The 12467-nt window shown below is 39.4% G+C and overlaps 1 protein-coding gene across 2 annotated transcripts in view; it reads right to left on the bottom strand.

The window, feature by feature from the left end:
- sipa1l3 (signal-induced proliferation-associated 1 like 3) overlaps positions 1-12467 on the bottom strand; it is a 173764-nt gene that overhangs the window by 13649 nt on the left and 147648 nt on the right. For both annotated transcript variants that reach the window (XM_022664948.2, XM_049483753.1), the window contains exons 11-15: positions 11607-11846; positions 7341-7511; positions 3734-3855; positions 1894-2006; positions 138-583 (exon numbers count right to left, since the gene is read on the bottom strand). In XM_022664948.2, the coding sequence (XP_022520669.2) occupies positions 138-583; positions 1894-2006; positions 3734-3855; positions 7341-7511; positions 11607-11846 (1092 nt within the window). The remainder of the gene's footprint in view (positions 1-137; positions 584-1893; positions 2007-3733; positions 3856-7340; positions 7512-11606; positions 11847-12467) is intronic.

Below are 12467 nucleotides of genomic sequence, written 5' to 3'. Positions count from 1 at the left end.
TCTCAGACTCCAGCTGCTGATGGAGAAGCAGCCTGATCTGGGATTTTGTTCAGCAATCCCTATATCAGTGTAACCTATATCTGTCTGTGTTTAAATGTATATATGGTATATATGTGGTGTATATGATTTTCTCTCACCTGGGTTTGAAGCTGTCGGTGCTCGCCGACCCCGGCGGGGGAAAAGTGCGCGTTCGGTAGCTCTTGCTCTGATTGGCCGAGGCAGGGATGATGGGAGACGACTCTCTGCGCTGCCCCTCCCCAGCGGTCCTGGCGGGGGCGCTGAGCTCCTGCAGACCGCTGTAGGTGGCGGATGCGTGGAGGCTCTTGTGGGGCGTGCCGGCGAGGCTGCGGCTCAGTTTCCCCGGCTTGGTGTTGGGGCTAGGGGTGTAGAGGGTGGAGGCGTCGATGCCGCTGTCGCTGGAGCCGCCTTTCCCCATGGGTTCGGGGTCGGGGTCAGAGGGGTCGCTCAGCGCTCCGGAGACTCCGGCGCCGACGCCGTCGAACCAGCGCTCGCCACTGTGGCTGCTGGAGGCGTTACTGGACAGAGTGTTACTGCTGGAGTGACTGGAGTACTGCGCCTCACCCTGAGAGAGAATATAAATATATTTAATTCATTTATTTAATTATCATGTGAGGTCTGATTCATTAGATTAGAATTAGATTAGAAATATGTAACAGATAACGGGGGGTAGAAACAAGAGCCCTGAGTCCGGATGGGATTAGTTTCTCAGTGGGCGTCTGTGAAAAATAAACAGGAGGACCAGTGAGTTTTCGGTTTTCTCGGTCACATGATCACGTGCAGTAGCTCCTCCATTTCCACCCGCTGTTGTGTTTTTAATGTGGATCTCCATGGAAACGTGCACCCGAAGTTTAATTACGGTGCATAGCAGTGGACAAATTAATTTTATTAAACGTGAGGAGACGAAACTCAGAGATGTGCATCGATGAGGAGCACGGAGTTCAGAGAAAAACAGTAGATAATTCAGCCTTTAATTTTCTCAGAGGATGTCTGAGAAAAACACGTACATGAATGTTCCAATTCAGTAGTTCAGCAGGTAACTGAAGTAAAGCTAAGCTAAGTAAACAAAGCTGTAATTCTTTAAAAAACTTTTCTTTTAAACTCAAACTTCCATTTATTTACAGTAAGCTTAAATTTCCAGATTTCCACTAAGGCTGGGTGCAGCAGCATTAGCATTAGCAGCTGACCACTAGCTGCAGAAGCCTGAGTGTTCCTGTAAGCTAAGGCAATATTAGCAAGCAGTTCATCCCACTTAGCTTGTTTTAACACAGTAAACACACAGACTACAGTCTAATATAATAACCTCTGAACAGTGAAAGAGCTAGCACTTAGCACGGTTAGCGGCTAATGCTGCTCAATCCTTAATGCTGGAGCACTAAACTGAAACTCCTGTATAACTCTGTACTTCAGTGGAGTGTCTTTACTGCTCATTAATACCTGACTGATAGAATTCATACATTAGAAGCACTGACTTTTTAGCCAAATTTAAGAATTTTAAGTGCACCTTATAGAGCGAAAAAATATAGTAGTTAAAATAAAAGATCAAATGATTTAAAAAAGGTAACTAAAGGTCAAAAACACTGTAAACATGGTGGTGGTAGGATCAGACTCCAGAAACTGCTCAATTTGAGCTTAGTTAAAAAAAATCTTGGAAACAAATGCTAAGCAATCAAATAATTTTAACACACACTCAGTTATCAAATAATTTAAAAAAGGGGGTAACTAGAGATCAGAAAGGCTTCAGACCTGCCCTGCACGCTCAGAGAGAGGTGTTTTTAGGTGTAAACAGGGGGAGTTTAGGTGTTATAAGCTGGTAATGAACAGATGGTGTTTGGAGGCCGGCGCTGGCCGTATGGTAGCAGGGTGACCTCTGACCTTTGAGTGTCGGTTTGGAGAGTCTTTCCCCTGCAGATCCTGACGAGTCTGTCTCCTCTGAGCTGCTCCCACCGACACACTCCGAGAGGAGGCGGGGACATGCCACATGGGCTCTGTACGAGAAAAAGAATGTGTTTACATGATCAGTTTATACACACTTTATGAGGTAGAATCACCTGGAATTCAGGCTTTCAGTTAACAGCTGTGCTGAACTCATCAAGAGTTAATTACTTGTATTTATTGTCTCTTAATAAAGTGTTTGAGAGCATCAGTTAAAGTAAAGTAGTGAAGAGGTAGAGTTACAGGTATACAGTGAATAGTGAAAATCTAAACCAAATTAGTGCATCTTAAAAAATGAGATTATCATTGAAAAGTTACTTTATTTCAGTAATTCAGTTCAAAATGTAAAACTCATACATTACATAGATGTATTAAACACAGAGTGATCTATTTTAAGCGTTTATTTATTTTATTGTTGAAAATCAATGTCTCAGAAAAATGCCAAGTCCTGCTGGAAAATGAAATCCGCATCTCCATAAAACCATCACTGATTGGTGGAAACTTCACACTAGATCTCGAGCAGTTTGGACTGTGTGTCTCTCCACTCTTCCTCCAGACTCTGATCCCTTGATTTACTTTAAATGAAATGTAAAATTTACTGATGATCAGTGATGGTTTTATGGAGATGCAGATTTCATTTTCCAGCAGGATTTGGCACACTGCCCACACTGCCAAAAGTACCAATTGGTCTTATATAATATTCTAATTTTCTGAGACACTGATTTTGGGGTTTTTTATTGGCTGTGACCTTCATAATCATCAACAATAAAAGAAATAAACACTTAAAATAGATCACTCTGTGTTTAAATACATCTATATAATATATACGTTTCATACTTTCAACTGAATTACTGAAATAAAGTAACTTTTTAAACTTTTTTTTATACTATTAAGTCCCTGTGTGTATACTGAGTGTCAGAATTGTGCTCATAAGAGCCTTTTCTCTACTAAACAGCTATTAAACAAGCTACAAATTAAAGTAAGTGTAGAGGGTCTAACTTTATGTATAGTGATTCAACTGTGGTTCTCTCAGTTCACCAGCAGAGGGCAGAGCTAACCCAGTTTAGAGAGTACAGAACACCAGTAGGCTTGAGTTCTAAGGTTTCTTTTGATATATTAATATACATATATACAGTAGCTTGCAAAAGTATTCATACCCCTTAAATGTATTTTATTGAGATTTCAAGTGACAGACTAACACAAAGTAGCATATCATTGTAAAATGTGGATTAAAAAGGATACATTTTCTCTCTCAATCACAGCTCTGAAAAAATGATGAGTTTCTTTGATTTTACCAAATTGAAAACCCTCTGGAATATAATCAAGAGGAAGATGGATGATCACAAACCATCAAACCACCAAACTGAACTGCTTGAATTTTTGCACCAGGAGTAAAGCAGCATAAAGTTATCCAAAAGCAGTGTGTAAGACTGGTGGAGGAGAACATGATGCCAAAATGCATGAAAACTGTGATTAAAAACCAACCAGGATTATTCCACCAAATATTGATTTCTGAACATCGTCACTGTCCTATGGAAAACACTTATCTCCCTTTTTTATAGATTTTTAGTTTAATGCATAATTTGAATAGACAAACTGCCCCTTACACTGTGCCAAAAGTTCTTAATGAAAGGACCAATAGAAACTTTTCAAAATGACCTGAAATAAACTCTTTTTACATTGACTTCCATTGAAGGTTTACAAGGTTTTTTCTCTCTCCTGAAAAGTAGCTGTTTTGGATATATACACACACACACACCTTACTTATATACACACTTACCTGTCTTGCTGCGCTCCATAGTGCTTTCCTGGCTGGTGAAGCCGGATGATGAGTCTCCACTGGAAGCATCCAGAGTCAGATGAGCTTCATAAGGCTGGATAGAACGAGGTGTGGAACCAAACCTGCACACAACACATTTATTTAGGCCTATATTTAAAATACACAATTAAAAAGACCCAAATCTTTTTAAATGCATACATCATCCAACAGCAGTACATGACCATGCCAGCATCAGTTCATAATAAACAGGTACAAAAGTTTTTTTTGTAATTTACATACACCTTTATGGATACACAAAACATCTATTTCTCCAAATATGGCCATGTTTTGGTCAAAATTTTACCAAGCGCCTATTTTTTATTACTTATTTTTGACTGTACAGACTTTAAATATATTCACACCTAAAATATTTTTTAAAAAATGGTTAGACTAGAGTGTTTATAAGTTAAAAGCATAAGAATATTAATGATATATATAGTTCATTACATGGCTTATTAATTATTACTTTGATAAAATAGATGGAGAAACAGCATCAGGAGGAGTTATTTTATTATTCTTGATAATCAATAATCACACCTCTAGGATACATGTAGATACTAAAAACCTAAAGACACTCAGAGCAGCCTATACCTTTCAGTATTTTAATCAGGACACACAAAGAAAACTACAGAATCTACAAAAATGTAAATTTTTTAGTCTAAATAAATAAAAATGTTTAGTGCAAAATAACTACTTAAAAGTAAACATGAGCAAGTAAAATAATAAAAACTATATAAAGTAGTGCGCACACCATACCTAGCTTTAGTTTGAGTAAAGCAGGTAGTTTCACACTTTTTTTTCTGTGGACACTTTTGAGTCTTTATTTACTGATATTATTTGGTTTGAAACATCATATAAATATGTTTGAAGCACTAAAGGTAAATAATATTGGTCGGGGAAGGAGATTTTTCACTTTTTTAGGTGTTTTTCTCTCAATGTGTTTCTTGTAGATTTAGCTTTACCACACTGGGATGTGATCACTATTTTTAGAAAGAGTAAGCTCCGCCCTTTCTAACCATATATGGATTATGTTAATGTGTGAAGGGATTCCTGAGTAATTAAGCTGAGAACACAAGGAGAGATTTTGGAGGGAAAATCCGTCTGTAGGGTTCTATGGGTTAACATTGACAGCCCTAATTTAAATACGTGGCCATTCTAATAGCTCTTTCTTTGGGCTACCTTTCATGCTAACATGCTAACACGCTAACTTAGCGCTGTGCAGAAACTAGAACAAAGCCCTCGATCTGAGTGTTTTTCTCTTTATTTCAGCAGACTGTTGAAGCACCATCAGAAATGTGGGTCACGCTCTCGCGTCGGACCGCTCTGCTGCTGCTTTTGTGTTTTCTATAAATATTTGACGTGTGTAAGCTGCCCGTGGGGAGGTCGTTCCTCACACACACACACACGCTAATTGCATGGAAGAAACAAAGATATGTTAATCAACGCCCCACTTTTATTAATGACACAAAAGACTCAAATATACTAGTGCATTTAAAATAAAGGAAAGAATATCATTGAAAAGTTACTTTATTTCTGTAATTCATTTAAAAATCCGAAACTAATATATTTATACAGATGTATTAAACACAGAGTGATCTATTTTAAGCGTTTATTTATTTAATTGTTGATGATTATGAAGCTTACAGCCACTGAAAACCCAAATAAGTGAGATGTCTGCATTATTAACCTGAAAGTAACTATGGCACATCAGAATTCAGAAATCTACAGTTCAGGTAAAAAACATGGTGGCGGTAGAGCTGAATCTGATATTTTTTCGAGCTTGAATCAAAACCTCAAACAGTAGAAGACAAAAAAAAAATAAAAAAATATATATATATATATGAGTAAGATTAATAAGATTAGGAATTTGTTGAATTTTTGCACCAGGAGTAAAGCAGCATAAAGTTATCCAAAAGCAGTGTGTAAGACTGGTGGAGGAAAACATGATACCAAGATGCATGAAAACTGTGATTAAAAACCACCAGGGTTATTCCACCAAATATTGATTTCTAAACTCTTAAAACTTTATGAATATGAACTTGTTTTCTTTGCATTATTTGAGGTCTGAAAGCTCTGCATCTTTTTTGTTATTTCAGCCATTTCTCATTTTCTGTAAATAAATGCTCTAAATGAGAATATTTTTATTTGTAATTTGGGAGAAATGTTGTCTGTAGTTTATAGAATAAAACAACAATGTTCATTTTACTCAAACATAAACCTATAAATAGCAAAATCAGAGAAACTCATTCAGAAACGTATTTTCAGAGCTGTATATAAAACACACAGCAGGAGAGTGTATTATTTTTACTTTCTCTCCTGTTGATCCAAGAGAACATGTTTCTCTGGTGCAGCAGGACAAACCACACACTCACACTCACACACACACACACACACACACACACACACATTCATCTGAATTGATCAATCAACAGAGAGCACGTCTGTCTGTTCATGCCTCAACGTCCTACCACAAACACACACACACACACACACACACACACACACGTATACAATGAGGCTGCGAGTCTGAGGGATTAATCAGCGCTGTGTGTCTGAACATGCCTCACACACACACACACACACACACACATAATTACAGATGCAACTACTGCTGCACACCAACCAGCCAATTCAGTTATTTTTACTCAACGAAAAGTGATTCACCGATTCACTATCAGTGTGATCAGCGTTATAGAGGGAGCAGTATTAGCATTAGCCGCTAAACAGCTAAAGTGCTCTCTTTCACCATTTAGAGGTGAGTATTATCTGCCTGTATCCTGCTGCTAACCCCGGCTAGCACTGCTGAAGAAGTATTAGCATTACCTGCTAATTGCACTAAGTGGTGAGTATAGTATTCAATGTGTTAAAACAAGCTACGTGAGGCAAACCACTAGCTAAAACACTCAGGGTTCCTCAGCATAGCTGCAAATGCTAATGCTGCTGCACCCAGCCTTATAATAATCCGGTGTGCCACTTATATTTCGCTTTTAATGCACGGTTACTGTACAATATGTAGTAAAAAGTGTTTTTTCTGGTGCAATAGATAACACCATGACCTGCTAGTGAGATACCACATCATGTGGGAGACTGGAGTTCAATTCCTGGTGTGGGTGACTGAATTCTGCACCAAAGCTAGACTCCTAACACTACATTGGACCAACTCTACAATTTTCTGTTATATTTTCTGTTATATGTTAAAATAATTAGATTTTAGGGTTTAAGATGGACTTTACTTAAGCAGCATTAAAACCAGCACAGGTAAATAACAGGTACGACCACACGCTAGCTTGAGGCTAACGCAGAAGTGAAAAACGGTGTGGAATGCTAAAGCTAAGGTAGCTTAAGATGATATGACAGGTATATATGCAGTTATTTCTCAGACAGATATGTAAATGATTACAGGTGTTGCCACAAGACGACTATAGAAGACTATAGGGGGATAAACTCTCGTTAAACACCCTTTAAAAAAGAAAAAGTGGGTCAGATGATGCAGTTTCAGCCCTGGCCTATAGGGGGAGTCCCCGCGCCCCTCTCTGATCTGGGATGTGATGAAGATGTGATAACTCACCTGTCAGGTGAGGGTTTGTAGCGGATGAAGGGTCCGGTCAGGCCCGGGACCCCGAGTGCAGGACTGAGAGCAGAACCGGGGCTGGAGAAACTGGCCGACGGATTCCGGTACGGACCCCTGTCCCCCCCTACTGGAGACACGCTGTAGTGATTCTCTGGATAACTCACCGGCCTGAGAGAGAGATACAGAGAGAGAGAGAGAGAGAGAGAGAGAGAGAGAGAGAGAGATACAGAGAGAGAGAGAGAGAGAGAGAGAGAGAGAGATACAGACATAATATAAGGAGAGAGAGAAAGTATATTAAAGAATTAGAGAAAAACGGAAAGAGGGAGGGAGAGATGGAGAGAGAAAAAGAATTAGAGAAAGAAGGAGAGAGAGAGTTAAGGGGAAAAATAAAGAGAGGGAAAGACAGATGGAGAGTGCAAGAGCGATACAGTGATAAAGATTGAAAGAAACACATTGTGGAAGAGATAGAGGGAGAGATACCACAAGAGAGACAGACAGACAGAGAAAGAAAGTGAGAGATGAGAGATTTAGAGAAAGATGGAGAGAGTAAAGGAGATACAGAGGGAGAGAGAGAGTTAGAGGGATAGAGAAAGAGATGGATAGAAAGTGTGAGAGAGTTGGAGAGAGAGATAGAAAGAAGCAGAATATGAGGCAGAGAGAGAGAGAGAGAGAGAGTGAAAGACAGAGAGAGATGAAGAGCGAAAGAGATACAGAGGGAGAGAGACAGAGATAATTGGAGAGAAAGAGTGAGACAGAAAGATAGAGATCGAAAAACAGAGAGAGAGAGTGAAAGACAGAGAGAGATGAAGAGCGAAAGAGACAGAATAAGAGGAAGCAATAGAGAGAGATACAAATAGAGGGAGATAGAAAGAGATTGAGAGCAAGAAATACAGAGAGAAAGATAGAGAGAGAGAAAGACGATAGAGCAAAAGAGATAGAGAGAGAAATACGGAGCGAGAGAGAAAGAGGGGGAGAGTTAAATAGAGATACAGAGAAAGATAGAGAGAAAGAGATAGAGAAAGAATTAAAGAAAGTGAGAGAGAGAGAAAGAAAGAATTAGAGAAAGACAGGGTGAGGGAGGGAGAGATTAGATTAGATTAGACTGAACTTTATTGTAATTTACAATATAAAGTACCCACTAATAAATTACATTACATTACATTACATTTGGCAGACGCTTTTGTCCAAAGCGACTTACAATAATCAAGTACAATGTAAAATAAGTTTAAAGGTAAAAACAACTTTGGATAGGGATAAAAGGAGGTCAAATGGAAATAATGGGATAGAGAAGTGAAGGAGGGGAAGAAGGAAATGAGGTTAGAAGTAGTTAGTGTGTTAGAGGTGTTAGGAGAGTAAGTACTCTTTGAAGAGCTCTGTCTTCAGGAGTTTCTTAAAGATAGTGAGAGACTCTCCTGATCTGGTAGTAGAAGGTAGTTAGTTAGAGGTGTTAGGAGAGTAAGTGCTCTTTGAAGAGCTCTGTCTTCAGGAGTTTCTTAAAGATAGCGAGAGATTCTCCTGATCTGGTAGTAGAAGGTAGTTAGTTAGAGGTGTTAGGAGAGTAAGTGCTCTTTAAAGAGCTCTGTCTTCAGGAGTTTATTAAAGATAGTGAGAGATTCTCCTGATCTGGTAGTAGAAGGTAGTTAGTTAGAGGTGTTAGGAGAGTAAGTGCTCTTTGAAGAGCTCTGTCTTCAGGAGTTTATTAAAGATAGTGAGAGATTCTCCTGATCTGGTAGTAGAAGGTAGTTAGTTAGAGGTGTTAGGAGAGTAAGTGCTCTTTGAAGAGCTCTGTCTTCAGGAGTTTCTTAAAGATAGCGAGAGATTCTCCTGATCTGGTAGTGGAAGGTAGTTTGTTCCCTTGTAGAAGAAAATGGATTTGGGTAGATCTGAGCCACATTGAGTAAAGAATTTGATCACTTTAGCTTGATAATGTGAACGCAGCCTTATTCTTAACTGGAGTATTCTGGGATGTCTCAGTCTGTGCATGAGTGAAAACAGACCGTGGTAGTGGAAATAAGTGAGCAGTGTTTACCAGCAAATCAGATTTGTGTCACTTTCATATGTGGTCCTAAATCAGATACGATCTGATTCACAGACATGCGCCATGAATGTGAATGATCAAATCTAAATTCAGGCGTCTTTTTGCTTTTACACATTAGCATTAGTGCTCTGCATCTCTTGTTGCAGCTGTGCAGCTATAGATGCAAAAAAAAACAGCAAAAGCAAACCACCTGGCCAACTTCAGACCAGCTTATTCAAGTTAAGCCAGGCGGACACTGTGCAATTTTTTTAATCGGATGCGTTCTGGAGAGCTCACACTGCACGTTTGAATCGTTTGTCGTGTATGAACAACGCCTGCGATTCATCTGCACACACTGTACGGTCCGACTGTCCTGCTGCGACGGGGGAGCTTACACTGCACGTCTAAACGCAGCCCGTAGGCGGAGCTTTCTTTGCGTACAAACTCGCTTCAACACAACGCCTTGCAAAAGAAAGCGCTTAGCTTTACTTATTTGTGCCCTGTTGTGCGCTGAAAGTCCACGGAAGAGACGTACATGGACTCGCAGGTGGCTGAGGCGACGTGGACTCTACAGAAGGAGAGCGCATAGAAAAATGACTGCGCGTCAGGCTGCGAAAGAAACACCAGCAGCTTAAATAAAATAAAATGATTTTATTTTTTATTCTGTTTATTGTTTATGTAAAAACTGGTTTTGCAACACTGAATATTAAACAAGCAATCGATTATTCACACTGAATAGGGACCCTCATTTACAGTGCTGCTGAGCATTAACAGTTTAAAAGGGATTAAAAAAATATATAAAAAATAGAAATAAAAACTGACATTTATTATAGACGAATAAAATACATACGTAAAAAAGGAAAAATAGGACCTTTTAAAAAGATCATAAAAATTGACATAAAAGGTAAAAAAATTATATCTTATGAAGATATATATTTAATGATTTGATTAATAAAAGAAGAAAAAAAATTAAAATGAATAAATATAAAATATAAACTCATTAAAAATTCGTTTAAAATAACCCAGGCTTTCTGCAGATTAATCAAAGTTTCAGTTAGTTTCAGTTTCAAATCATGAAAACAGCTCACCAAAACCTCAAACTATTCTTTATATTTGACTATATTTACTTACAGGTCCTTTGCTTGTACTTACAGGCCCTTACTTATTTTTATTCAACTGAACTGAGTTTCATATTATCTGTAGCCTCGTGCTGAATTCACCTCCGCGCTGCGAAAGAGAGCGAGAGAGAGGCGCAGCGCATTTTGTCCGATTTATCTTTATTATCAGTACATTTATTAGCTTTAGTAAGTTTAATAGCATTAATTTTACTACACTTCTCCGACCTTATTTATTAAAACGTTTATTTTAGAAGACAGAGGTTATTATGCGGGCAATGCCGCGCACAATGCCACGCGCTGCGCTAAGCTGGCTTTGCGTGGCTAATATTCTGGAGCACTGGACGAGATTTTAATTAATAAATTAATATATTTATAATTTTAATAAATTTGCCCTGGCGAAAAGAAACGAATTATAAAATATAGCTTCATATTTCTGTGCATGTTTTAAGTTTTATATAATTGACGGGCAGCACCAGAGGCTGACAATGTGCTTTATTTTTCAGATATAATAGCAAAGTGAAATAAAATAAATGTATGTTTGTCAAAGTTATTTTCTCTTTTAATTTTTCTTTTCAAAAACTCCAGCTATTGACTGAGAATAAGCATCTGTTGAAATTCTTAAACAGCAGAATTCCTGTGTCTGCTATATTAAGCTATAAGTCTGTGTACCGAACATAAATATAAATCCTTATAAATGACAGAAATAAATATGACTAATAATAATTTATAGTTACTGTGCAGATTTTTGGGAAAACAGGTCGTGACGTTAAGAAATCGGCCCGCAAAACAGCTCACACTGTGAGACAAGCGACCCAAATTTCTGGCATGTCAGAAATCCCTGGTCGCGTCCGACTGCTCATTCGCAGCTCGTATGGGCAATTAATCGGACATGGCTTCCCCTCTCACACTGCACGACAAACGACGCACGATCAAGCTAAAATTCGGCCCGATCATGAAATTCAGTCGCATCCGACCAGATCGGGCTTAAAATCGGGCTAAAATCGCACAGTGTCCGCCTGGCTTTAATGCAAATGTGGTAATGGGATTACTGATTAACTGTGATATTCTGCAATAATCGGATTATAAAATGCATGTTAACACACTCACTGTATTTGATAGTTTTCTGACCTTTTAGTGGGGATGAGCTGGGGCTCTCTGTACGGGATGGGCACCATGGGCTTGTGCGAGCGGCCGGGGGCCTGCAGGGCCCCCATGGGGGTCCAGCGCTGAGCGGATGGGGCGCTTTGTGTGGGCGGGCTGTCCCAGCGCCAGGCTGGAGCCCGCTGACTGGAGCGATACCCGGCTGCCATCGGCTCGGCATCGCCCTTCTGCTCCACCGTCTTCATCTCAAACTCCTCCGTGCAGCCCCTGAACACACAGCCAGAGCACTTCACATTACTACACAGATTAATAACCCATTAACAGTGTCCTTCTGCTAAAATCCACTTGTTCTGGTTCTTAGTGAAATACAGTGGGTCTCTCTGAGTTGTTTATGATGCTGCACATGATAAAACTCTTCCTCATCCTCTTCCTCATTGTCTGCAGCAGCTAGTAAAAGAAAATATTCAGAAAAATAAACGAGTCGATCAGGAAAAGCACCGTGTCTACATCAACCCGTGAATTAGTATTCATGGCCCCGCCCACCTCGGCTCGGGACCGCCCACAGGCAGAGCTGAAGCCGGGCAGCGACGCCGTCTCGTCAGATAGGAGCTAAATAACAGCGCTAGAAACAGCATGCAGTTCATTCCTGTGTTATTTGTGCGAATAACACATCAGTGTTTATATACTTTACCCAGTAATTCAGAGCTAAGAAACAAATGGTTAGAATTAGTCTATGGAGGAAAAACACCACCAGCCAAGTACAGTTGAGATAGATAGGTGTGTGTTTAGAGCAGTTCTGTTTGCACTAGTTAAAAGTAAAATTCCACTCCCGGTGGCTCTGCTGCCAACAAAACCCTGGGGTGGATTTTTACTTTCTGGACCTGGACT

The sequence above is a fragment of the Astyanax mexicanus genome, chromosome 9 (genome assembly GCF_023375975.1).
Source record: "Astyanax mexicanus isolate ESR-SI-001 chromosome 9, AstMex3_surface, whole genome shotgun sequence".
NCBI classification, from domain to species: domain Eukaryota; kingdom Metazoa; phylum Chordata; class Actinopteri; order Characiformes; family Acestrorhamphidae; genus Astyanax; species Astyanax mexicanus.
This window is presented reverse-complemented; position numbering and strand designations above follow the sequence as displayed.